The 26748-nt window shown below is 46.4% G+C and overlaps 1 protein-coding gene across 4 annotated transcripts in view; it reads right to left on the bottom strand.

Moving 5' to 3' along the window:
* crtc3 (CREB regulated transcription coactivator 3) overlaps positions 1-26748 on the bottom strand; it is a 107452-nt gene that overhangs the window by 7239 nt on the left and 73465 nt on the right. For 3 of the 4 annotated variants that reach the window (XM_072282130.1, XM_072282132.1, XM_072282133.1), the window contains 10 exons: positions 23645-23710; positions 22123-22226; positions 18569-18604; positions 16821-16906; positions 9630-9676; positions 6747-6964; positions 4419-4711; positions 2953-3132; positions 1938-2021; positions 765-981 (listed from right to left, as the gene is read on the bottom strand). In XM_072282130.1, coding sequence (XP_072138231.1) covers positions 765-981; positions 1938-2021; positions 2953-3132; positions 4419-4711; positions 6747-6964; positions 9630-9676; positions 16821-16906; positions 18569-18604; positions 22123-22226; positions 23645-23710 — 1331 coding nt within the window. The remainder of the gene's footprint in view (positions 1-764; positions 982-1937; positions 2022-2952; positions 3133-4418; positions 4712-6746; positions 6965-9629; positions 9677-16820; positions 16907-18568; positions 18605-22122; positions 22227-23644; positions 23711-26748) is intronic. The other variant, XM_072282131.1, reaches the window with a different exon arrangement.

Genomic DNA, 26748 nt, shown 5'->3' with positions numbered 1-26748 from the left:
TCCATCTGTCTGAACCTTCTCTCCCATTTGGACAGCACCGTGGTGGCAGTGGGTAGAGCCTCTGTCTCACAGCTCCAAGGACCTGTGTTCGATCCTGACCTTGAGCGCTGCCTATGTGGGGTTTGCATGTTCTCTGTGATCACGTGGCTCCAATGTGCCAAAAGCCCTCTTTATGACCCTATCTACCTGTGATGCCACTTTCAAGTATTCCCAGATCTCTAACGCACTCCACAGTGCCTTACAGGGCTCACTGTGCGAGTCCCACCCTGGTTTGTACACAGCTCACACATTAAAGTGCAACATCTAGTCAAGATCCTGCAACAAACTTTGATAACCTTCCTCGTGTGGGCTGGTAGGTCGATGGGCAGCTGTAAATGGACTCTGGTGTGTGATGGGCAGATTCTGGAAGGATGTTTGTGGGAATGTGGACAGAATATAACTGGATGTGGGAGATTGGTGAAGGATAGGCGCTCAATGTTCAGAATGTAGGACCTGTTTCTCAGGGCGGCACGGTTTAGTGTAACACTATTACAGTGCCAGTAATGCAGGTTCAATTCCCACTGCTGTCTGTTATACGTTTTCCCTGTGACTGCATGGGTTTCCTCTGGGTGCTCTGGTTTCCTCCACATTCCAAAAAGACACGTGGGTTAATAGGGTAATTGGCCACGTGGGTGTAATTGGGTGATGTGGGCCAGAAGGGCCTGTTACCACACTGTATCTTTAAATAAAAAAATTGAACCTGCCACCTGCTTCGGTCTGCTTACCTGTTAGCACGATGTTGGGGATGTTTCCAGTGCAGGTGGAGTACTGAAGGTTGGGTTTCAGCTGCGGCGACTGTTCCCGCAGATTTCCATGACTCCCGGTTGAGCCCCCTACGGTGGCCTGGGAAAAGTGAAGACTGGAGCCCAGGTTGTAGAGGCTGCTGCTGCTGCTCATTGGCAAGCCACTGGGCAGCCGGTCCAACATGTTGAATTGGTTCAGCTGGGGGGGGGGGGTGAAGGGAAATAGAGTCATAAAGCACTAAAGTACCAAAACAGGCCCTTTGGCCCATCTAGTCTGTACTGAAGTGTTATTCCAGCTAGTCCCATCGACCCGCACCAGGATCATAACACTCAATGCAGCTCCCATCCACACACTTATCCAAAATTCTCGCAAATGCTGAAATCAAACTTGCATCCACTATTTCTTCTGGCAGCTCATTATACACTTGTACCACCCTCTGAGTGAAGAAGCTCCCCCTCAAACATTAACCAATGACCTCTACTTTTAGTCTCACCCAACCTCAGTGGAAAAAGCCTGCTTGCATTGACCCTGTGTGTACCCCTACATGCTCCTACACCTCAGGGAATAAAATCCTACACTATTCAACCTTTCCCTAAAACTCAGGTCCTGGCCACATCCTTGTAAATTTTCTCTGCACTCTTTCAGTCTTATTGATATGTGGGTAGGTGACCAGAACTGTACACGATACTCTGGGTTAGGCTTCAACAAAATAACATTTCAACTCCTGTACTCACCACTGTGATTTATGAAGGCCAATGTGCTAAACGCTCTCTTTACCATCCTATCTACCTGTAACACCACTATCTAGGAATTATGGATCTGTATTCCCAGATCCCTCTGTTCTCCAGTACTCATTGTGTGAATCTTACCCTGGTGAAGGGAAGACCATATTCTACACTGAAACTTCAGAAAGATCAGCTAGGATGTGGTAGGTGGACACTGCTCACGAACCGACAGATGGGCAGATGTAAACACACAGGAGCATCACTGGTACTGGTGAGGATGATGAATGAAGGACATCAAGCTGACTTCACACAGTGATCACTGAGAAATACCACTGTGTAAAACGATTAGCATACCATAACCCGATCATACTCTGATATCCCCAGACAGCTGCCGATCTCCATAGGTCTGCTGATGGCAAACCTCCATACCTGGTGTGACAGAGGCTTGGACTGACTGCCCAGCAACTGCTGCTCAAAGTACGCATCACTGAAGAAATTGTCCACGGTGTCATTCTGTCAAATGAAATATAGAGGGTCAGCATCAAACCATAGGTAATATTCAACCGATCCATTGCAATCTTCACATTGTCTTGCTTTAGGTAGGAACTTTGGCAGAACTGATTGCTGACAACGTGAAATTCTTATTCAAGGTTAAATCTACTTGGCTATCTACCATGGCTGCCACGTTAGCGTGACACTTTCACAGCTCAGGGCGTCAGAGTTCTGAGGTCAATTCTAACAGCAACTGTAGAGTCTGTACACCCTCCCTGTGAATGTGAGGGTTTCCTCCCACAATCCAAAGTAGTCCACTCAGTAAGCTAACTGGTCATTGTAAATAGTCCTGTGACTAGACTGAGGTTAATGGGGTAATGGGGGGGGGGGAGAGGGGAGATAAACTTCCACTACCTACCTATTAAATGCTCCCAATGGTGTGCATCTCAAGCAGCCTCTGACAACCACCTCTGGCCCCTGGTCATCACGTGTGGCTTAGCTACTAAGCCTGGTGGAACCTTTTCTACTCACAGGAGAAGGGACAAAGGCAGGTTACCGGCGCCTTAAAACAAGCCGCTTCGAGCAGATGAGGCTTGTCAGCCACGGTTGACAAGGAGAGAGAAAACTCTGATCTCAAACCTTTGCTGCCTTGTGGCTATACCCACTAATGGGGAAGGCTTTGGGAGTAAACCCTGAGGAAAAATCCAGAGCTGGAGTTCCTAAGGGGGTCCTACGTTGAGTTCAACACTGACTGGTAATTCCTGTGACACTGCGTGGAGAAGGGGAGCCTGCTACTCTCCAAATTGTACTGCCCTGGCTTGTGTTTCTTGTGGGCAGCCAGGACGCAACCTCCATGGTTGATCTTGACCAACGGAGGGCTTCGGGCCTCAGCAGCAATAACCAGATCACAAAAGCCGATGGAATAAAAGAGCGATAATATGTGAACACTTACGTTGGGAGAGTGTAGCTGCGGCGGCAATGGTTGAGGGAGCTGATGAACAGGAGAGATTGACGACTGTTGCTGTGTCTGGTGCATTAGCTGCTGGGCCTGCTGCATGGACTGGAGGTGCAGGTAGTGTGGATAAGGTGGCAGATGTTCCATTGCCATATTGCTGGTATCCAAGGCAACCCCCTGCAAAACCAAGCCCAGAGTCACACTGTGTGCTGAGGGTGGATTCTTTCCCCCAGTCTCAAACTGAAGGCTCTTTTAATCTCTGCCCCTTCCTCAACCACCTGATGGCACTTGAAGAGAGGCCCATGTTTCCACGGATTTATTTCCGACCTTAGCGGGGTGAAACGGCAGCGAAGCTGTTTTTGTAATGCTTTGCAGAGCCAGCAACCCGGGTTCAATCCCACTGCTCTCTGTACGTTCCCCGTGACCACGTGGGTTTTTTCTGGCTGCATTCCAAATACATGCTTACGTACACTGCAGGAAAAACTGGTTTCCTCCGCACACACAAACGCAGGTTGAAATTCATTCAGAGTCAGTGTATCACATGTGCATGAAAACATAAAGGAAGAGCTGGGTGTCGGCACACATTCCAGTGCCAACAAAACATGCCCACAATGCTTGGCAGAAAAAGACAGGCAACAAAACAAACCCCTTTCCTCCCTCTCACCCACCAAACAAGGCAGATTAGATATTAACCTGTCATATAAACCACGATACCAAGTCCACCCTCCTCTTCGACGAGCTCCCCATCCAGAGATGCCTCACAGTTATCAGGAGCAGGAAGCCAGCGATATACATACACATTCAGCCAGCTGTGAATCTCTGGAATTCTCTTCTCAATAAAAGGCCTGGATAGAGTGGATATGGAGAGGACAGTTCCTACATTGGGAGAGTCAAGGACCAGCCTCAGAATACAAGGATATCCCTTTAGGACAGAGATGAGAAGGATTTTTTTTTTAGCAGGAAGGTGGTGAATTTCTGGAATTCTCTGCCACAGATGCTGTGGAGACCAGGTCACTGGTATATTTAAAGCAGAGTTGATGATAGGTTCTTAATTATTAAGGGCATCAAAGGTTACAGGGAGAAGGCAGGAGAATGGGGTTGAGAGGGAAAATAAATCGGCCATGATCAAACGGTGGAGTAGCCCAATGGCCTAATTGTGCTCCGATGTCTTATGGTCTTATGCAGTACATTCAAGTGATTTTTGCACAAAAGAAACTGCGAGATCAGGGACTTGGTGAAGTGAATGAGGCAGACTCCACCTTGCTGACAGCTGGAGAACCTCTGACACCTGCACACTCTCCTATTTCTGAGAGTCTTACTAAAAGTGACCATGCCAACTCACATCTGATGGATTTTGAACTGAGCTCACTCAGCCCATCTTATGTGAGACATTGCACCGTTACACTGGGACTGTGCAGCTTCTCGACAAAATACAACCCACACCGAAGAGAGGTTACACTCACTTGTGCAATGGACGACAGCGTCGGTGACATTGTTGGTGAGAACTGCTTGTTCAGAGACCTTCGAGACTCCATCCCAGGTGAGAGGGTCAGTGGACTGACTGGCGTCTGCCGGCGGCGGGGGGAGCTGTTCAGTGTGGTTGGGATAGACGGGTTGCTTAGCGACGGCCGTAGAGAGGACTGGATAGGGGTATTGCCGAGGGAGTGGTTGCTCAAAGGAGAGGGCACCATGGAATTGTTGAGTGAAGCCTGTATGGATGGGTTACTCAGCGAGCTGTGCAAAGACGATGACAGACCTAGGCATGGACAGAAAACACACAGCGGATTTAACATTCCACTTAGATAAGGATTACAGTTTCAATATACATTTCCACAGCATCTTTACTTCACTACTTTTTTTACATAGGATCATTGGCAAAGAATAGCACTGGGACACAGCTGGAGATGACAAAACACCTGGTTAAGGGGTGAGATTACAAGAAGAACGAGGTTGGGAGACCAAATCCACAGTATTTGGTACTGAGAAGAATCTAACAGGTTTGACTGTGTGGGACAAGTGTGCCAATTCTGTTCCTGTCTCAGCCTGGACTGGCTCATTCAATTGTGGTGATGTTCAACCATGACAGACATACAACACTATGGTACAGAAACAAGCCCTCCAGCTCATCTAGTCTATGTTGAACTGTTAATCTGCCTAGTCCCATCATCTTGCACCTAGATCATCGCCCTCCGTACTCCTCCCATCCAAACTTCTCTTAAATGTTGAAGTTGAACCTAGATCCACCACTTCCGCTGGCAGCTAGTTCCACACTCTCACCATCCTGAGTGAAGTTATTTCCTCTCATGTTCCCCTTAAATATTCTACTTTTCACTCTTAACCTATGACCTCCAGTTCGAGCCTCACCCAACCTCACGGAAGATGCCTGCTTACATTTACCCTTTTCAGTACATCGACGACTACATTGGTGCTGCTTCCTGCACCCATGCTGAGCTCCTCAATTTCATCGACTTTAACTTCCACCCAGCCCTCAAATTCACTTGGTCTATCTCGGACACTTCTCTCCCCTTTCTTGATCTCTTGGACTCCATCTCTGGAGACAGACTGTCCACTGACATCTTCTACAAGCCCACTGACTCTCATAACTACCTCGACTATACCTCTTCCCACCCCGCCATATGCAAAAAATGCCATTCCCTATTCCCAGTTCCTCCCTCTCTGCCGCATCTGCTCCCAGGATGAGGCTTTCCGTTCCAGGACATCTCAAATGTCCTCTTTCTTTAAAGATCGTAGTTTCCCTTCTGCTGTCATCAATGATGCCCTCACCTGCATCTCCTCCATTTCCCGCACTTCGGCTCTCACCCCATCCTTCCACCACCACAACAGGGACAGAATTCCCCTTGTCCTCACCTACCACCCCACGAGCCTCCGGATCCAGCACATTATCCTCCGCAACTTCCGCCACCTTCAACAGGACCCCACCACTAAGCACATCTTTCCCTCTCCACCCCTTTCTGCTTTCCGCAGGGATTGGTCCCTCCGCGACTCCCTTATCCACACGTCCATCCCCACGGATCTCCCACCTGGCACTTATCCCTGTAAGCGCAAGTGCTACACCTGTCCCTACACCTCCTCTTTTGCCATCATTCAGGGCCCCAAACAGTCCTTCCAAGTGAGGCAACACTTCACTTGTGAGCCTGTTGGGGTCATCTATTGCATCCAGTGCTCCAAGTGTGGCCTCCTCTAAATCGGTGAAACCCGACGCAGATTGGGGGACCGCTTCGTTGAGCACCTCTGCTCCGTCCGCCAAAACAGACAGGATCTCCCGGTAGCCACCCACTTCAACTCTGCTTCCCACTCCCATTCAGATATGTCCATACATGGCCTCCTTTACTGCCATGATGAGGCTACACTCAGGTTGGAGAAGCAACACCTCATATACCGTCTAGGTAGTCTCCAGCCCCTTGGTATGAACATAGAATTCTCCAACTTCCGATAATTCCCTCCCCCTTCCTTCCTCTATCCCTATTTCACTCTGCCCCCTCCCCCAGCTGCCTATCACCGTTGTCTTTCAAATTACTGGTTTTTCAACTGAACCTACCAGTCTTCTCCTTCCAACCCTCCCCCACCTTCTTTCTTCAGTCCTGACGGGTTCCGGCCCAAACGTTTCCACTGATGCTGCCCGACCTGCTGAGTTCCTCCAGCGTGTTGTGAGTGTTGCTTTGACCCCAGCATCTGCAGATTATTTTTTGTTTGCATTTACCCTATCTATGCTGCTCATAATTTTGTATACAACTGTCAAATCTCCTCTCATTTTCCTAGACTGCCCTCACCTTGGGAACTGCTAATGCCCAGGTGTGTCATGGTGGCCGCCAGGTTGCCAGTGCTGCTGCCGCCACTGATGTTGGGGAAGGAGCCATCCTCGGGGTCCAGGGGAGTCGGAAGAGGTGATGGGAAGTGGAGATTCGTGAGGTCGGGCAGAGAGCCTCCTGTGTTCAGTGACCCTTGGAAATGCGACAACCCGGCATTCTGATCCGGGGAAGGATAGATACTGAGAAACAGGAAACAAAAAATGTTCAGTTCAAAACAGAACGTTGGAAATATCTGAGATCTGAATCACTGATTCAGCAAAGCATTCATCTAACATCTTGACCTTTTGTACAATATGGACAATATGAGCAATATCTTGCTTGTATTGTCCATATAGCAAGATCCAGGGTCACCAGCAAAACACAGAGTTCACCATATGAGACAGAACTGGTGATGCAGCAGAGCACAACTCATTGTGATTTTTGAAGAGTTTGATATCACTGCAACTACTTACTTATTATTTAAAGACTCAGCAGAATAGCAGGCCTTTCCAGCCCAGTGAGCCCGCACTGCCCAATTAACCAACTAACACACAGGTCTTCGGCATGTCAGAGGAAACCTGACCACCTGGTCACGGGGAGAACGTACAAACTCACTGCAGACAGTGGTAGGAATTGAACCCCGACCTTACAGGCTGGTGCTGTAAAGTGATTGCGGTAACTGCTATGCTGCATAAATTAAATAATATAAGAATGAATATAATTAGAACAAAAATAAAAGTCTATTGTAGAGCAAAGCAGTTAAAATGGACATAATGTGGATACCACGGCAGTGTAGCTTTTTGTACAACACTTTTCCAACTCGGGGCATTGGGAGTTCAGAAGTTCAGTGCTGGCGTCCTCTGTAAGGAGCCTCTGTATGCCCTCCCCATGGAATGTATGGATTTTCCCATGGTGATCCGGTTTCCTCCCACAAGTCCAAAGGTATATGGGATCAGTTAACTGGTCATTGTAAATTGTCCCGTGACTAGGTTAGTGTTAAGATTGGGGTTGTCGAAAGGCCGGAAGGGCATACTCCGTGTTACATCTCTAAATAAGTAAACAAACAAATAATAAATAAATACTGAGGTAGTAATTAGTGTTGTGTAGGTTGGTTCAAGAACTGAAAGGTTGAAGGGAATTAAGTAGTGGGGGGACAGTAAGAGGGAATTCCAGAGTAGCTGGGGACACCACTGCCAACAATGAAGATGAAATTTGAAGTGCACAGGAGGTGAGAAATAGAGTTCAGAAATTGCAAGCAGATACAGAGTGGAGGGGACCACACAGACCAGAAGTGGTAAGACCATTGAAAAAGCTGCTGTTAAGTGTGGGTCCTTCCCTTATGGGAACCAAGTGTGGGTCAGTGGGAACAGGGAGCAGGATGGAATGTGGTCAGGAAAGTGTTGGAACAGGCAGACTGGGGGAAGAGGAAGCACAGTCATGCGACGGAAGGAGGTCAGAATGTGGATTACACGGCTCCGTGGATAGAAGTGGACAGACCATGAACATGAGAAAATCTGCGGATAATGGAAATCCAAAGCAACACACACAAGATGTCTGAGGAACTCGGGTCAGTCAGTATCTACGGAGAAGAGTAAACAGTCGAGGTTTCGGGCCGAGACTCTTCTTCAAGAAGTGGACTGATAATGGGTTTGGAACACACTCACCCCCATGTGGAAAGACTGGCATTCATGTTGTTTCAAACTTAGAGCTGAGTTACCTCATGGTAGCATAGTGGTATGTGTAATCACTTTACAGCATGCATGAAAGGTACAATGGTTCAATTTCCATCACTGTTGGTAAGGAGTTTGTACGTTCTGTTCATGACCACCTGGGTTTCCTCTAGGCATTTCCTCCCACTGCCCCAAGACCGAGGGTTAGGGTTAGGGTTTGTGAGCTGTGGGCATAGTATGTTGGTGCCAAAGCAACACTCACAACACGCTGGAGGAACTCAGCAGGTCAGACAGCATACGTGGAAAAGATCGGTCGACGTTTCGGGCCGGAACCCTTCGTCAGGACTGTAGAGGGAAGGGGCAGAGGCCCTATAAAGAAGGTGGGGGGAGGGTGGGAAGGAGAAGGTTGGTAGGTTCCAGGTGAAAAACCAGTAAGGGGAAGGATAAAGGGGTGGGGGAGGGGAAGCAGGGAGGTGATAGGCAGGAAAGGTGAAGAAGGAATAGGGGAAAGCACAATGGGTAGTAGAAGGAGCCAGAACCATGGGGGAGGTATGAACAAAGAATTCTCCAACTTCCAGTAATTCCCTCTTCCTCCCTTCCCTTATCCCTATGTAACTCTACCCCCTCCCCCAGCTGCCTATCACCTCCCTCATGGTTCCGCCTCCTTCTACTACCCATTGTGTTTTCCCCTATTCCTTCTTCACCTTTCCTGTCTATCCCCTCCCTGCTTCCCCTCCGCCACCCCTTTATCTTTCCCCTTACTGGTTTTTCACCTGGAACCTACTAGCCTTCTCCTTCCCACCCTCCCCCCACCTTCTTTATAGGGCCTCTGCCCCTTCCCTCTACAGTCCTGACGAAGGGTTCCGGCCCGAAACGTCGATCGATCTTTTCCATGGATGCTGCCCGACCTGCTGAGTTCCTCCAGCGTGTTTGGAGTGTTGCTTTGACCCCAGCATCTGCAGATTATTTTGTGTGTTGGTGCCAGACACATGGCGACACTTGTGGGCTGCCCCTGGCAGTTCCTCGGACCCTGTTGGTCACTGACACAAATGATACATTTCACCACATATGACTAATAAAGCTAACTTTGTCTTGCAGTGAAGTGACCATTTTATTTTGTCATACACTAACCACTTCCACAGTCATCAACAACTGACTGGGTCAGTGGGCACAACAAGAGAACAAACCGACTCACCTGATACCAGGGACTTCACAGGACTTGGGACGTAATAACGACTGAACCTGAGGAAAACAAAAAGTGAAAAGGTAAAATCTCTGTGTGCCCTAAGTTTGCCTGAGCAACATGGGCAGCTTGACATTTTAGTAGCAATAGATAAGAAGCCAACATCTGCACAGGGAAAGTTCTGAACAACTTGCTTTCCAGCAGACTTTAGCCAGCCAACCAGTACAAGTAACACTTTAGATCCTTGATGAAGTCTCACCATGTCTCCCTCAAAATATTCTTTAGTTCAAAGGTAATATCACTGGAGGGAATTCAAGGGGGTTCGTAAGGGAAGGAGAGTTCCCACATATGTGCACACCTACACAGACACAGACACACGCACACACACACATGCAGTTTGTATCTGCACAAAGAAGCTCTCCTTTGTCAGACCCCTAGTCCCAATTGTCCATCTTATCACTTTCAGGCAGCTGTAAACTCTTCAAAATCTAACATTTGATTCAACTGCTTAAGGTACAAATGAAGAGCCATCTGTCCAAACACTTCCGGCACCCTCACGTGATTCCGAATTCCTACAAAGCTGGAATTCTAACATCAAAACACAACCAACATCTCCATTAAAGAACACCAAGTGTGGCCAATACATCTATTAGCTACCACAACACAGCCAGCTTACCCATTAGCCAACATCAGAGTGCTGGGACCACAACACACCCAACACATCCTTTAGCCAAGTCCCCGATCGCTGGCTCCACAACATGCCCAACACATCCTTTAGTCAATGTCTGAGTGTTGGCATCATAACACAGCAAAGGCACCCATTAGCCATTAGACCCAGGTGCTGCCAGCACAAGACAGCAACACATCCACCAATGAACAGCAATTCCTTGGGTGACATCTGTCAGATAGCCAATCTCTTCCATTATTTCACTTATTCTTCTTCTTGTTCTTTTTGTCTTGATTGTGTTTCAGATATTGTTGGAGCCTGTGATGTGCTGTTTGGAGCTTGATCGAATAATCTCGCGCTCTGCTGTCTCCAGATATAATGACCAGAGAAGGGGTGCAGGGCCGTGATCGACTCCATTTTGAAGCACAAAGGCGAATGCGGAGGAGGTCAGCGGTCGCTCTCCACGGAGGTCGTGGGTAGATGGCATTTGGCACGTCAGCAGTGTTCACAAGCCTGCCTGCTGGTGGCGCGGCAGCCACTCTTCACAGAATGACTGAGTTCAAGTGGCTGCACTCAGTTCTGACAGGAGGATGCTTTCAAAATTCTAACGTTTATGTGATTATTGGACAGTAGTTTATATTGCTCTCCTTCAGTTTTCTGTTTTTTTTGTTCTTGATGCCGATTGGTGGGTTGAGTTCTGTGTGGGCGATGTGATTGTTTTTGTGTGACAGAGGGGTTGGGAATGCGGGGTCTGATGTTCTTGTTGGTTTTTCTGTGTGGGTGACCTGTTGGTATTTGTGTGCGAGAGAGGGTGTTGGGTGTTTGATGTTATTGTTGTTTTGCAAGGGAGGGAGTTGGGGGTTCAGGAATTTTGATGTTCCAGCTGTCTTTCCCTGGATGGGCCATCAGTGAGCTTTTGTACGAGGGAGGAGGGATGGGGGCTTAGGGTTTAATGTTCCAGCTGCCGTTTTCACATGTGTGAGGTCTGTTTGGTTTTTTTGTGCGAGGGAGGGGGTGTGGGGTTTGCGAGTTTTGTTTGTCCTTCCTTTTCATACAGGTAGAGAGGTTGATTTTCTTCCTTTCAACAAGACCCATGGCTTTTCTGTATTTCATGGCTATCTGGAGAAGATGAATATCTGAGTTGTATTGTACATGCATACTTTTACAGTAAAATGAAACACTGAACCTTTGAACCTCCAGTGCTGCCACCAGAACACACCCACAACATACATTAGACACCATAGCAAGGCCAACACATCCGTCAGCAAACACGCAAAGTGCTGCCACCAGAACCTCCCGAGTGCAGTTACCACATCACAGGCAACACATCTATTAGCAAACACCACGAGTGCTGCTACCACACAACCAAAACATCCATTAGCCAACATTCCCAGGTGCTGCTTCTACAACACATCCTTAAGGCAACACCGTGTAGGCTGCCATTCAAACGCAGACATCACATCCACGACCCAACACTGTGAACGCCTGCACTGCACAACACAGCCAGCAGATCCATTAGCCAGCATCCTGAGTGCTACCACAAATCAGCCAACGCTCTGAGTGCTGATACCAGAACACAGCCAAAACATCCATTTAAAAGTTCAAAGTAAAATTTATCACCAGAGTACATACATGTCACCACATACAACCTGACATTCTTTTTCTGTGGGTATCCTGAGCAAATCTATAGAACAGTAACTGTAAACAGGATCTGTAAACTGTAAACAAACTGTGCAAATGCAGGTAATAAATAAATAGCAATAAATAGCGAGCATGAAATAGCAAGATAAAAAGAGTCCTTGAATGAGTGTAGTTATCCTCTTTTGAATACAAGAGCCTGATGGTTGAGGGGTAGTTCTTGATCCTGGTGGTGCGAGTCCTGAGGCTTCTGTACCTCCTTCCTGATGGCAGCAGCAAAGAAGGGGCACGGCCTGGGTGCTGAGGATCTTTGATGACGGATGCCGCTTTTCTACGACAACGTATCATTGTAGTTGTGCTCAATGGTTGGCAGGGTTTTACCTGTGATGTACCTTTTGTAGGATTTTCCAGTCCAAGGCATTGGTGTTCCTATACCTGGCTGTAATACAGCCAGTCAGCACACTTTCCACCACATATCGACAGAAGTTTGCCAAGGTTTTTAATGACATGCCACATCTCCACAACCTCCTGAGGAAATAAAGGGGTGGTCGTGATTTCTTCACAATTATATTTATATAATGGGTCCAGGACAGGTCCTCTGAGATAGTGATACACCGGAATTTAAAGTTATTGACCCTCTCCTCCTCTGATTCCCCAATGAGTACTAGGTCATGGACTTCTGGTTTCCCTCTTCTGAAGTCTACTATCAGATCCTTGGTCTTATTGACATTGAGTGAGAGGATGCTGTTGTTACACCACTCAGCCAAGTTTTCAATATCCCTCCTGTATGCTGATTCATCACCAAACTTGGATATAGTGTTGGAGCTGTGCTTAGCCACACAGCCATAGGTGTAAAGCGAGTAGAGCAGGGGGACTAAGTTCACATCCCTGCGGTGCTCCTGTGCTGATGGAGATCATGGAGGAGATGTTTTTGCCAATACGAACTGGCTGGGATCTACAAGTGAGGAAATCCAGGATCCAACTGCACAAGGGGGTATTGAGACCCAGATCTTGGAGTTTACCGATCAGTTTAGAGGGGATGATGGTGTTAAATGCCTAGGTGTAATTGATAAAGAGCATCCTGATGTATGCATCTTTGCTGTCCAGGGTTGTGTGAAGAGTCAATGAGATGGCACCTGCTGTAGACCTGTTGCTTCAGTAGGTGAACTGGAGCGGATCCAAGTCACCATTCAGACAGGAGCTGATATGCTTCAACACCAGCCTCTCAAAACACTTCTTCACTGTGGATGTAAGTGCCACATTTAGACAGGTTACCATGCTCTTCATGGGAGCCTGCTTGAATCAGGTAGGTACCACGCTCTGCCGGAGTGAGAGAACGAAGACATCTGTGAATACACCAGCCAGTTAGTCAGCACAAGTCTTTAGTACTTGGTCAGATACTCCAGCAGGACCGGATGCTTTCCATGGATTCACTTTCTTGAAGGCAGACTGCACATCACCCATCACCTTTAGAAACTGAGACCAAAGCATCATAGGGAGATATGGGGGTGCACGATGTTTCCTTCCTATTCTGGTGGTCAAAGTGAGTATAGAAAGCATTGAGCTCAAATGGAAGCAACGCTAAGTACAACTAATAGTTTTGTAGGTGGTTTATGGCATTCAAACTCTGCCACAGCTGTCGAGCATCCGTGTTGATTCCGATCTCGTCCGGAATCTTCTCCACCCGAGAGAGATCATACCTGCACCTTTTGTAGCATTCTTGATCTGCAGACATGAATGCCTCTGATCTGGCTCTCGGCAGGTTCAGAATTTCATTGTTCATCCAGAGCTTCTGACTGGGGAGAACCCTGAATGATTTTGTGGGGACACACTTATCCCCAGCTGCTTTAATAGAGTCCATAACAACCCTGATGTAGTCATCCAGGTCCTCAGGTGAGTTCATGAACACGGTCCAGTCCACTGACTCAAGGCTATCCTGTAACCATTTCCTCAGCCTCCTGCGACACCTCTTCATTGTCTTGACCCTGGCTCTTTAGGCTCTGTTTGTATGCAGCTAGCAGGAGTTACAGCCAAGTGGTCTGATTTACCAAAATGCGGTGTTGGGAAGGAACGATAGGCATTCCTTATCATAGTGAGGCAGTGGCCTAGTGTGTTGGGATCTCCGGTGCAACAGGTTATGTACTGGTGATAATTAGGCAGGATTTTCTTCCAACAGGTCCGGTTAAAGTCGACAACTATATTTGGAAATGTGTCGGGATGGGCTGTTTCTTGCTACAGATACCAAGCAGTTTCGCACTTGCTTGCTTACAATCAGCTGCTGGTGGTATATAAACTGTGGTCATGATCATGGATAAGAATCGCCAAGGCAAATAAAACAACTAACAATTAAATGCAGAACATTCTAAGTTGGGGAACAAGAAGTTGACAGAACCCCAACAACCGTGCACTAATGAGAATTGAGTAAAAAGCGTACACCACCACCTCTTTGCTTACCAGAGTACACGGTTCAATCCATCCTGAAAATCATAAAACTCTCCGGTCGTATCACCGCATCTGGTGTATCCACATTTAATCAAGTTTCAGTGCAACAATTAGCCATCATTCCCGAGTAGTACCACCAGAACACAGACAACAGATCCATAAGCCAACATCCCGAGTTCCACACAGACAACAGATCCGTTAGCCAACACCCCTAGCTCTCCAGCCTTCACTTCAACAGAAATCAATCCTGGCCGATCTGTATAAAAACAGAAAGTGCAGGAAAAGGCAGCAGGCGTAGAGAGAGAGAATCAAACAAGTCAGGTCAGACTTTGTATCCAGTCTGGCCCACTAAAGATTTCCAGCTTTTTCTGTTTTTCTTCTACATTTTCAGCTTCCAGTTCTTGATACTCATGTTTGACCTAAATCCAATTCCAATCCGTGGTGCCTTTTCTTTGCAAAAAGCTGGCCAGTAAATTGGCTGTAAGCAATCCCCATAGAGGAGGCTGAAAGATGTGATCAGATAAATGGGATAGCAGGGAAAGTGACTTTATTCATTTGATAAATAGAAAAATGTAGATTTTGTTTAAATGGACGAGGAATTTGTAAGTGTGAAGAGGAAAATGGACACGTGATAATTCTGCTGCTGTATGTAATGAATACGTATATTCTCAGTGTGACTGCATAGGTTTCATCCCACATTACAAAGATGCACAGTTTGGTAAGTTAATTAGTCGGATGTAACTGGGCAGCGTGTGCTCATTGGGCTGGGAGGGCCTGTTACAGTCTTGTATCTCTAAACAATTTTTTTAAAATTATGAGATGCAGAAAGTAATTTAGAAGCTGTTGGTCTGAAATGCAAGAGGAGAGAAGAATGAATTCACTTCCTGGGATAAATTAATCCAAGGAGCAGAGAAAGGATTTGATGTAAAGGGCAGTTTTCAAATTTACAGGCAATGCAAAACATGGAAGCCCAATGAACTTCAAAAAAATCTATTCAGGATGGTGGAGTGGATGGAAAGCCAGCAGATAAAATTTACTTCTGAGAAATGCAAAGAGTTTCACTGAGAAATGTAGCTCCTATGAGGTGCCAAGGAAACACCAATTGCTGAATTGAGATCTTTGGGTCAGACACAGCTTTGCATGGAACATCTGTTAGGATATCACCACCATAATAATGTATACAAGTATGTATTTGACCTTCTGAAAAGCATTAGACTTTTCAACATTATTTGAGTGTTGTTTGGAGGGTGGGGATTTACAGACGTAAGCTTCCTGTCCCTTTGCTCCACACTTCAACTCAGTAGGTGGCGTATTGCACCTTACATTGGTCTGCCGACTGCCATAAAGCTTACAAGAAGAACAAAGTGTTTCATTTCAGTTGGAACAATGAGTAGGCAAAATAATGAAATGGGCACAACTGTAAAAGGGGTGAAAGAAAAGACAGAGGGGGTAACACTGGGATGAAAGAGGAACAGATTAGAGGTGTAACACTGGGATGATAGAGGAACAAACAGAGCGGGTAACATGATGAAAGAAGAAAAGGCAGAGAGGGGGATAACACTGGGATGAAAGAGGAACAGAGAGGGGGCAACACTGGATGATAGAAGAACAGGCAGAGGGGGATAACACTGGGATGATAGAGGGACAGAGGGGGAGTAAGACTGGATGAAAGAGGAAAAATAGGATCAGTGTAAAGATAAGTCACTGAAAATTGTGTCTCCTGTGTAGACGAATGATAAAGACAAGATGGAGAGAAGGAATTGATGGAAAAGTGGGAGCACAAAATGGGATGAGTGTAAATGGGTGCTTGATCAGCATGCAATCAGTGGGCCGAATGGCCTGATAGTTTGCTGTGTGATTCTTTAGTTGTGATTCTAACACTTGTTTGGATACCAAAGGGTTCAGAGGAAAGTGGATGGGTGCCAGCTGAGAGTGACCTTCAGGACTGAGGAATTACATCACCCACTGCTGCTTACATTTCTTTTTAATTCCAGCTCCGAACCTCTGCCTTCATCTGTCCGTTTAACCAATAATTGCAAAGCTCCTCTTCTCTGTCACCACCCTCCAGCCCACGTCCACCCTATCTCCAGCCTGTTGCACCGTATTCTCTCAAACTCCCTCGTCTTGCCACTTTTAGACTGAGACTGGCATAACATCTTCGATTTTCACCTTCCCAAGCATCTAGCTCTCAAATCTCAAGCAGGAAGACTCCAGTTTTTCATCCAACATCAATAGACCAGGTATGTAATCCTTAAGTGTGCAATTAATACTGACAGTCTAATAAACTTGCAGTTTAATTTGATTTAAGTTGTATGAACTCAGTCATTATTACAGTTGAGGAGCTGGCATTGAGTGAGAATGGTGTGAGAAGGCTTCACCAAAGGGTTATGGATTCCAAAAGAAAGGTGCAGAAACTCAAACAGTGGAGATGTTTGCTGAAGCAATCTGCCACTCACCTTCTTCGCTTCCCACAGCTGTTTTGGCAAAGGTTTGTTCAGCTTTAACAGATTATCTTCCGTCGTTGGAACCGGGAATGAAAAGACTGAATAAAAAGCAGTAATCTATTAATAATGCAATGAAGATGGAGAAAATAATAGACTGGAAAGAAACAAAATCCTTTAAAGGAAAATAAAATTAAATGATTAGGATAACATGAAACAATTTCATAATCGAACTTCAAATCGATTACTGAAATAATTAATCGATATCTGAATCGATTAATGGGAAACCCCTCTGCCTGAAGACACAATGACATAGTGTTCTGATGACTTAGGGGGTTTTAACCTCTGAGGAAACTACACAAAGTATCAGCTCCCCAACAACAAATGATCTTCCAACTCTTCTGAAGGGTTTCTTGGTTATAAACTTTTCAAGAACCTCAACTAGAGCAAGGGCAATAATTTTGGCAAGAAACCACAATAAGATTCCAGCGGTAGGAATCTGATAGATCTCGGCAGCAGTTTGCTATGAAAATGACTGGGACGTGTAGATAACTCTCATTGAAAGTGTTCACCTTCTCCTCCATTGCAGAATATGGTTCTTCAACATGATGATCATTTCACGGACTTTCCTGCCTCTCCTGACACTCCAGCCATTTCATGTTGAAGATAAACAGATGCCAACATTATTCCAATAATTTTACATTGTCCCTATACTACCAGGATTACTTAGTCCATTAGGTTACAACTCCACATGAACCTTCTCCCACTCATCGCCATATCCTCTGATCTTCCCCCATCCCCATTCAACAATAAATTTGCCTTTAAAGTTTGATATCTTCTCCATGAGTATAAAAGTTTCTCCTGAACTTTCTACTGGATTTTTAAATAATCTTCTTATACTCCACTGACACCTTGTTCAGGTCTTGTCCACAAGGACTATCTCAAAGTCTACTCTCTGGACCACCTCAATGTTGAAGACCTACATTTGTTTACTCCTCAATATACCCTTGTCTAGGTTGCTACACGGTGCTCCAACGAACGTTTCACCAAGACTACACACTACTGAGTACAGGACCACAGGAGGCTGACCATGACCCTCCAGAATAATCTGCTTATTGTTGAGAAAGAGGAAGCCTGAACAATCTTGTCCCACTCTGACCCGGATCTGAGAGCTTGGCAAAGGTGGACCACTGCACTGCCAGTTCTGGGTGGATTCTCTGCATGCTGGGAATGGAGCTCTGGGTATTCCTAGGAGGCACACTGATATCTGGAAGATAGTTAGACAGGTAGTTATACATGGAGGGTACAATTACATTTGAGGACTCAGTTATGCCCTGAGTTTCTGGGGAGTTCTTTAAACAAATATAATATTCAAATGAATGCCAGATTTAACATAGTAGTACTCAAAGTGAAAGTTAATGAGAGGATGTTTTAAAAGACTGTAAGAGGCTTGAAGGGAGAAGTACAATTCATTTGGTGACTACATCTTGTATTTATTTAACACTGTTCATATCTCAAGGGATGTTGGTTTACAGACTAGCAGCTACTTCTATTATGACATTTCTTGAGCAATAGCAATTTCCTGGTCACAATTATACCCTCAACTTATATGAGCTCACAGCTTAATCAGTAGTGATAAGATTGCAAGCAAGCTAAGAGCTGGGACCCAACCAGGGAACGGTCTCAGGTGTTGGTGGTTAGTTACTCTCAACCTTTCAGGCTGCACACGAGCTTGACACGAAACGATGCCAACCGGAACTCACCTTCCCCCTGAATGTCCATTTCATCGTAATAGTTCACTGCAAAAGGAGAAGACAATCACATTGCAGAGGGTGACAGCAACCAGCTAACAATCACAGAACACTTTAATCCAATCATGTCAACAAATGAATCATAGCTGTAAGAACGACATAACAGGAGCTGCTGTCTTGTGGCCCCAGAGACCCAAGTTCTATGCTGATCTCCCCTGCTGTCTGCTTGGAGTCTAGTCTTCTTGTGACAGCACGACTTTCCCCAGAGGCCCAGTTTCCTCCCACATCCCAAAGACATGCAGTCTGAAAGGTTTGCCTGCTGCTATAAACCCTCCTGAGTGTGTAGGTGAAGATTAGAACCTGGTGGGAGAGGTACAGAATAAATATGGGATGTGTTTATGGAGTTGATGGGCAGAAAGGCCCATCCCTCAAAGTTCAGTGTAAATTTATTATCAAAGTACATATGTCACCACAAACAACTTTGAAGTCCAATTTTTTGTGCACATTCACAATAGATACAAAGAAACACTACAGAATCAATGAAAAATACAAGACAGACAAACAACCCACATGCAAGTACAGAAATAAAAATAAACAAATAAATAAATAAGCAATAAGTATCAAGAACATGAGATGAACACTCCTTGAAAGTGAGTCCATCGGTTGTGGAAATAGTTCAACCTTTGAGTAAGTGAAGTTATCTCATCTGGCTCAAAGGCCTGATGGTTGAGGGGTAGGAACTATATATAACCATAGAACAATTACAGCACGGAAACAGGCCATCTCGGCCCTTCTAGTCCGTGCCAAACTCTTACCCTATCCTAGTCCCACCGACCTACACTCAGCCCATAACCCTCCATTCCTTTCCTGTCCATATATCTATCCAGTTTAACTTTAAATGACAACATAGAGCCTGCCTCAACCACTTCTGCTGGAAGCTCATCAAACTGTTTCTGAACCTGGTGGTGTGGGCACTGAGGCTCCTGTACCTTCTTCCTGATGGCAGCGGGGAGAAAAGAGCATGGTCTGGGTGGTGGGACTCTCTGATGATGGTGCTGATTTCCTGCGACACTGCTGTGCTGTAAGAATCCATTATTCAATGCATCAACTTTGATTTGGAGATAAATGAACACCACAGTTTATTGGGTGAAATGTCCCATTTCCAACGCACTGGGAAACCAGGTGAGTACACAACCTCCTCTTGGTTCTTTTCTCTCCTGACAACACTCTAGCCGGGCAGACTTTACTTAGCGCAAGTGGCCAACAGGTAGTTCTGCTATCCTGTTCTACCTACCTAACCTGGGCCAAATAATTTGACGCAATTACAAAGAGGGCACACCAGTGGCAATATTTCATTAAGAGTTTTAGGAGAGTTGGTATTATCACCAAAGACTCATGCAAATTTGTGCAGATGTACCGTAGAGAGCATTCTAACTGGTTGTATCAGTGGTTTGGAGGGGCCATTGCACAGGACCAGGAAAAGGCTGTGGAGAATTGTAAACTTAGCCAGCTCCACCATGGGCATCCGCTTCCCCAGTAGAGGGAGGAGGCACAGGGCCCTCAATGCTTTAGGAACAGCTTCTTCCCCCTCCGCCATCAGATTTCCGAATGGTCTATGAACACTATCTCACTTCTTTTCTCTCTCTTTTTGCACTAATTATCTATTTTAATATACACAGTAGTTACTATTCTAATGTATAGCATATTTTATGTATTGCACTATACTGCTGCCATAAAACAACAAATTATGTCAGCGATTATAAACATGGTTCTGATTCTCCAGCACCCCAATCCGGAGCCAGAGCTCAGTGTTCACAGTGAATAACGATGCTGGCAGATTCATGCACTGTAAAAAGCAGTCAAGCCCAATGGTGCTGTCAACCAATGACCACATACCTGACTCTTCCTACAATTCCAGAGCACAGCCCCGGACTGTTAAAGAAGCCGCAGCCCTTAAGTTTGCCTCCCCCTGACAATAAAATCAGGACTGACTCTGCACCTCAGATCCACATTCCAACCTGATCACATAGAGGCCCTCATTGGTCAGGGACAACCACAGATTTTGTGTCTTGGCTGTCTACATTCAATACGTAAGCCATCATGCAAGCCAGGGCAGTACGACATGGAGAATAAGCTGTTGCTCATGCAGCAGGCCCCCCCTCTCCACGCAGCTGATGAATCCACATAATGGCAGGAACTGATACAGTCTGACACCAGCAGCATTACACAACTCAATGTTGGATTGCCTTAGGGGACTCCAGCTCCAAATATTTCTTCAGAGGTTATTCCCAAAGTCTTCCCTGTGAGTGGGTATAACTGCAAGGCGGCAGAGGTTTGAGATCAGAGTTTTCAATCTCCAAGACAAGCTGCCAACCATGGCTGACCAGCCCCATCTGCCCGAAGTGACTGGTTTCAATGCACCAGAAACCTGCCTTTGCCCCTTTTCCTGTCTGTCGATAGGCTTCACTGAGGTCACCTCTCAGTCTCTTGAACTCTAGTGAGTATGGGCCCAGAGCCATCAAATGCTCTTCAGATAATTAGCTTCTCAATCCTAGGATCCTCTCCCTCAATGTTGTAAAAACAAAGGAGCTGGTTGTGGACTACTACAGGAGGAATGGAGACAGGCTAGCCCCTATAGGGGTGGGGTGGGGGGTGGCAGGGTAGCCTGGCGTGGGGGTAGAGAGGAGAGGGGGGCAGGAGATTCCTCGATTATCTTAGAAGGGTATTAACTGACTGATTACCCAGGCTCCCTGCACTGGAGAATCTGAATTGTTCAGCACAGAAACAGGCACTTCGGCCCATCACCTTCACTCTGAGCATTTTGCCCATTCACATTAATCCCATTGGCCAGCAACAGGATCGATATATCAGTGCCTTGCCTATCGCAATTCCAATGATTCACAGTCTGAGCAAGGACATTTCACTCCCCACTGTCCATCTTTCCTGAGGATTCAAGATGGTTTCATGGCATTTCTTGAAAACAAGTGTGAAGAACAACAAACGAGTTGTTACTCTGGGATCTGATGCAGTACAAAAAAGCCCACGAATGATAAGGAACACAATAATAATAAAAAAACACAACAAATATAAATAAATAGGATAGCTCACATACACAGATTGATTGTATCTCCATAATGTGTACATAAGGTGAATGACAGTAAATGATAAAGCAGTGATGGTTGGGTATATGGAGGGGTGGGTTCATGGGTGGAGGAGCTGATCAGCCTTACTGTTTGGGGAAAGTAACTGTTTTTGAGTCTGGTGGTCCTGGTGTGAATGCTATGTAGCTTCCTCCCTGATGGGAGTGGGACAAACAGTCTATGAGCAGGGTGGGTGGGATCCTTCATGATGTTACTGGCCTTTTGCCGGCACCTTTCTGTGTGTATGTTATTGATGGTGAGTAGGCTGGTGCTTGTGACGTGTTGAGCACCAACACTTGGATTGACTCTCCAGACCATCTCAGAATCTTATCCACTGTAATCCCACACCGGGGTACACAGACCACCCTGCTCTCCCTTGCCATTCCAGGGATTAAGCTGTAATGTGGAAATTTCCCCTCATCTCACCATGCCGCCGATCTTGCTGTGGGAACGACTGGCTCTCCCCCACGAAGGCATCCTGCGGACTGGGATTGAGAGCGCTGGTGTGCAGGGCAGAGTCGGAATTGGTCCTATAGAGGCAAAGTGGAGAGAGAGGGTAAGAGGGGGATGATCCACTGAGCGGCAGCAGACAGCAGGCACAAGAAACCAGCTGACACGATGCACGCATCCTTCCCCCCCAAAGGTTTTGGTGACCAAGTCAAAGGCAACTTGGAAGACCCTTCCAATATACACTGTTCTTGCAAAATAATCCCCCACATTCTTCTTCACTGTTTGTTTATTTTTATTTATTTGGAGATACTATGCGGAACAGTCCTTCCAGCTCTTTAAGCAAACCGCACCCACCCCCCACCCAGCAACCTACCAATTTTACCTTAACCTAATCACAGGACAATTAATCTACGAACCAGTGGGTCCTCGGACTGCACGAGGAAACCGGAGCACCCGGAGGACACCCATGCATTCACGGGGAGAACGTACAAACTCCTTGCAGAGGATGCCGGAATTGAACTCTGAACTCCAACACCCTGAGCTGTAACAGGGTTGCGCTAACCACTACACTGCCGTGGTGCCCCAGTTTGTGAATGGTGGGAGAGGGGGGCATGGGAAAGACGAGTTTCTTTGAGTGGAACTGACTTATTCTAATCAAGATATTGTACCAACAGATTTCACCTGGGGTCTTTTTAACCTACAACTCCGAACCCCGCGTTGAAGTGCTCTCTCATCGAGTCCCACACAGGATAATGTGCTGCTGCCAGGTCCGCCATTCATGGTCCCTCTGGGCAGCTGCAGTGGAGGGAGAACAGCAGACTTCCTCCCTGAACGACATGGGTCTCTCCAACTATCCAATGGTTCTCTGGTTTCCTTTACCAGAAGTGAACGTTATTAAAAACTATGTTTTATTTCCCCAACTCATGTGCTGGGTTTCAAGCTCGTCTCTGGATCAAGAGCCTTGGCCGGAGCTACCACACTCTTACTGTGCACACAATGTGCTCTTTGCACTACTGACAGGTCAGTGCCACGACACCCCCTCATCCTGTCCGTCCAACCCTCCTTACTCCGTGCTGCCGAATTTCCAATGTTACTAAAAATACTCAAAATCCTTGAACTTCCCACCTGAGTGTAGGATCAGATCGTCATTTGGGACTTTGTCAACACACAATTTATTTCCACAATTTACAGGGTTTCCATTCGCATGCTCTCTCTCTCTCTCTGTTTGCCTGATCCCATGTAGTGTCCAAATCCCCGGTAAACAGAACTCTGCCCGAGGCCACCACAGGCTCCTGGATCCTGAACTGTCACAGCCTCGGAGCAGGTTGGAAGTCAGTGGGTGGCCGGACGAGGAGGAGGGGCAGTGAGCAACAACACTGGTTCACAAGTCCGTCATAAACTGAACTGGAACAGCAGGAATCAATCCTACAGAGGAAAACGCAGGTTGCAATTGTAAAGGCCTCAGCTGCTGAGGAGGAAGATTGTGAAAACACATCACCTGCTGAGTGCCGAGATCAGTCTCAATCGAGGTGGCTTCTCCTCACTGCCCCAGGGTGGGATTCTCCTTCACAAAGCAGAAACACAAGCTTTCAAAGAGAGGTCTCCATTGTTAGTGTGTGTGTGCATGTATCAGAGAGACTCAGAGAGTGAAGGGAGAGAGTGAGGGTGGGGTGGAGAGTGAGGGTGGGAGTGGGAGAGAGTGAGGGTGGGAGTGGGAGAGGGTGGGGGGAGAGTGAGGGTGGGAGTGGGGAGAGTGAGGGTGGGAGTGGGGGAGGTTGGGGGTGAGAGAGTCAAGAGACAGAGACAGAGTAATAGAATTTACTCTGTGGAAGGATGTGTTATAAGCAGATGTGCCCAGGCACAAGACATGTAATTCCCAGTAATGCCATCACCCTGAGTGTATTTCAAACGACACAGTTCCTCCCCTTGCAAAGGGCAAAGGCGTTTGTTACACACAATTCTGTGAGAAGTGCTGATCTGCAGAAGCTTGTGAAAGTTTCAAATGAGCCCATGTTAAAGGTGAGGAAACAGAACTGTACTAGTGAGATATGAGAATTTTATAATTATTAGTTTAGTTTATAATAGCCTTATCATCAGTCAACATAACCCCAGATAACCCTCCCCTTAACCAATCACTGAAATGCCTCATGAGGGTAAACTACAACCCTAACGTAAAGCACGTAAACAATGAGCTCCTCAATCCCAGCACTATTTAATCTCTGCACATCTCACTACAACTCCTAGAGCTAAACCCACACTTTTCCCACAACACGCTGGAGGAACTCAGAAGGTCGGGCAGCATCCGTGGAAATGATCAGTCAACGCTTCGGGCTGGAACCCTTTGTCAGGACTGAAGGGGGAAGGGGCAGAGGCCCTATAAAGAAGGTGGGGGGAGGGTGGGAAAGAGAAGGCTGATAGGTTCCAGGTGAAAAACCTATACAGGCGTCCCCCGCTTTTCGAATGTTCGCTTTATGAAACCTCACTGTTATGAAAGACCTACATTAGTTCCCTGTTTTCGCTAACAGAAGGTGTTTCACTGTTATGAAAAAAGGCAGTGCGCGACAAAAAATCAGCGCGCGCCCCGAGCAGCCGCTCTCCCCCGGATTCGGAACGGCATTCTCGCCAGCTTTGCTTAAACACGTGCCTGTGAGCAGCCGTTTGCAAGTTGAGTTCTAAGGTATCGGAAAAGCCTGAACGAGCTCGTAAGGGTGTTACACTTAGCGTAAAACTAGACATAATTAGGCGTTTCAATCGTGGTGAACAAGGTAAGGACAAAGTGAGTTTGGCTTGTGGAAGTTGACAAAGATGATGTTGAAGAGGTTTTGGCATCCCATGACCATGAACTGATAGATGAGCTGATGCAATTGGAAGAGGAAAGGATAACAATCGAAACCGAATGAGTAATGATAAAGTACAACTTTAATTTTGAAAGGGTCCATTGGTTTAGGGCCTATTTGCAAGATGGTTTGGTCCTTACAAAGAACTGTATGATAGAAAAATCCACGAGGCTCAGCAGTCAAGCATACTGTACTGTCGTTTTTCAAGCCTTCCACATCAGACGACGAACCTCGAGCTTTGACATCGAGGTAGGCAGTCATAGGAGAAGATGAGCTGCCCACCCTAATGGAAACAGACGACGATGAGATGACACCCCAGAGTCCCACCACCCCACCCCCCAGGCCGCGAACCGATACCGATCCGCGAAGCATGCTGGGGTACAGTAGTGCCCGGGAGGTACACAGCACATCTTTAAGAAAACAGCCAAAACAAACATGCTTGCGCCACATTTCTGTGGAGAGCGCTTGCGTGAGATTTTCGCTACGGAGAACAGTTCAGGCAATGATTGTGGAAAAGTATTTCTACTTTACATAGGCTGTGTATTTATCATATCATTCCTGCTTTTACTATATGTTACTGTTATTTTAGGTTTTATGTGTTATTTGGCATGATTTGGTAGGTTATTTTTGGGTCTGTGAACGCTCACAAAATTTTCCCATATTAATAAATGGTAATTGCTTCTTCGCTTTACGACATTCCGGCTTATGAACCGTTTCATGGGAATGCTCTACCTTCGGATGGCGGGGGAAACCTGTAAGGGGAAAGATAAAAGGAGGGGAAGCAAGGAGAGGATAGGCAGGAAAGGTGAAGAAGGAATAGGGGAAAACACAATGCGTAGTAGAAGGAGGCAGAACCATGAGGGAGGTGATAGGCAGCTGGGGGAGGGGGCAGAGTGAAATAGGGATAGAATAAGGGAGGGGGAGGGAATTACTGGAAGTTGGAGAATTCCATGTTCATACCAAGACTGATCGTTTCCATGGATGCTGCCCGACCTGCTGAGTTCCTCCAGTGTGTTGTGAGTGTTGCTTTGACCCCAGCATCTGCAGAGTATTTTGTGTTTACCCGCACTTTTCCCACTGTTCCATTTTTAATTTCTCACGTTGCAAAGACAGTTTTATCACTAACAGCATCCTGAATGGTCCCACAGACAACAGAGTTATATAGTCAGCAAAGGCTGGCAGCTGGATTGGATCACATCATGAACCAGTATCCATCAAACATGACCTGTTTCATCCAGCATACGTAAAGAGAACTGCCATGGGGAACAGACCCAGTAGACGGAGTTTTACTCTGTACCTCAGCTGGAAGAGAGCTCCTGTAATGACAATGTACAGCAATTTTCACTCTAACCCTTGTACTTATTTAGAGACACAGCATGGAACAGGCCCAGCAACCCATCAATATTAACCCTAGCCAAATCACAGGACAATTTACAACGACCAATGACCTATTAACTGCTATGCTATATAGCACCCAAGGTAAAGTAAAGAGAGCTACCACTGAAAATGGACCCAGTAGAGGGTACCTCAGCTGGAGTACCCCTGTAATGGGAGCATGCAACGGAACAGTGTGCAGCAATCTTTACTCTGTGTAACTCCTGTCCTGGGAGTGTTTGAGAATGTTGAGGAAACTCTTCTACAAATGGAACAGACAGAGATCCAGGTCCTGAAGAGTACCTCTGAAACTGGTTGTTTGAATGTAGATTTCCTCAGCTTCAAATGGACGGGTGTCCTCATGCAGGACTCTCTAAAGGCTAATCTGCAG

This window comes from Mobula birostris, chromosome 18 (genome assembly GCF_030028105.1).
Source record: "Mobula birostris isolate sMobBir1 chromosome 18, sMobBir1.hap1, whole genome shotgun sequence".
Lineage (NCBI taxonomy): Eukaryota > Metazoa > Chordata > Chondrichthyes > Myliobatiformes > Myliobatidae > Mobula > Mobula birostris.
Note: the sequence above shows the minus strand (reverse complement) of the source record. Positions and strands in the feature narration are given on the sequence as shown.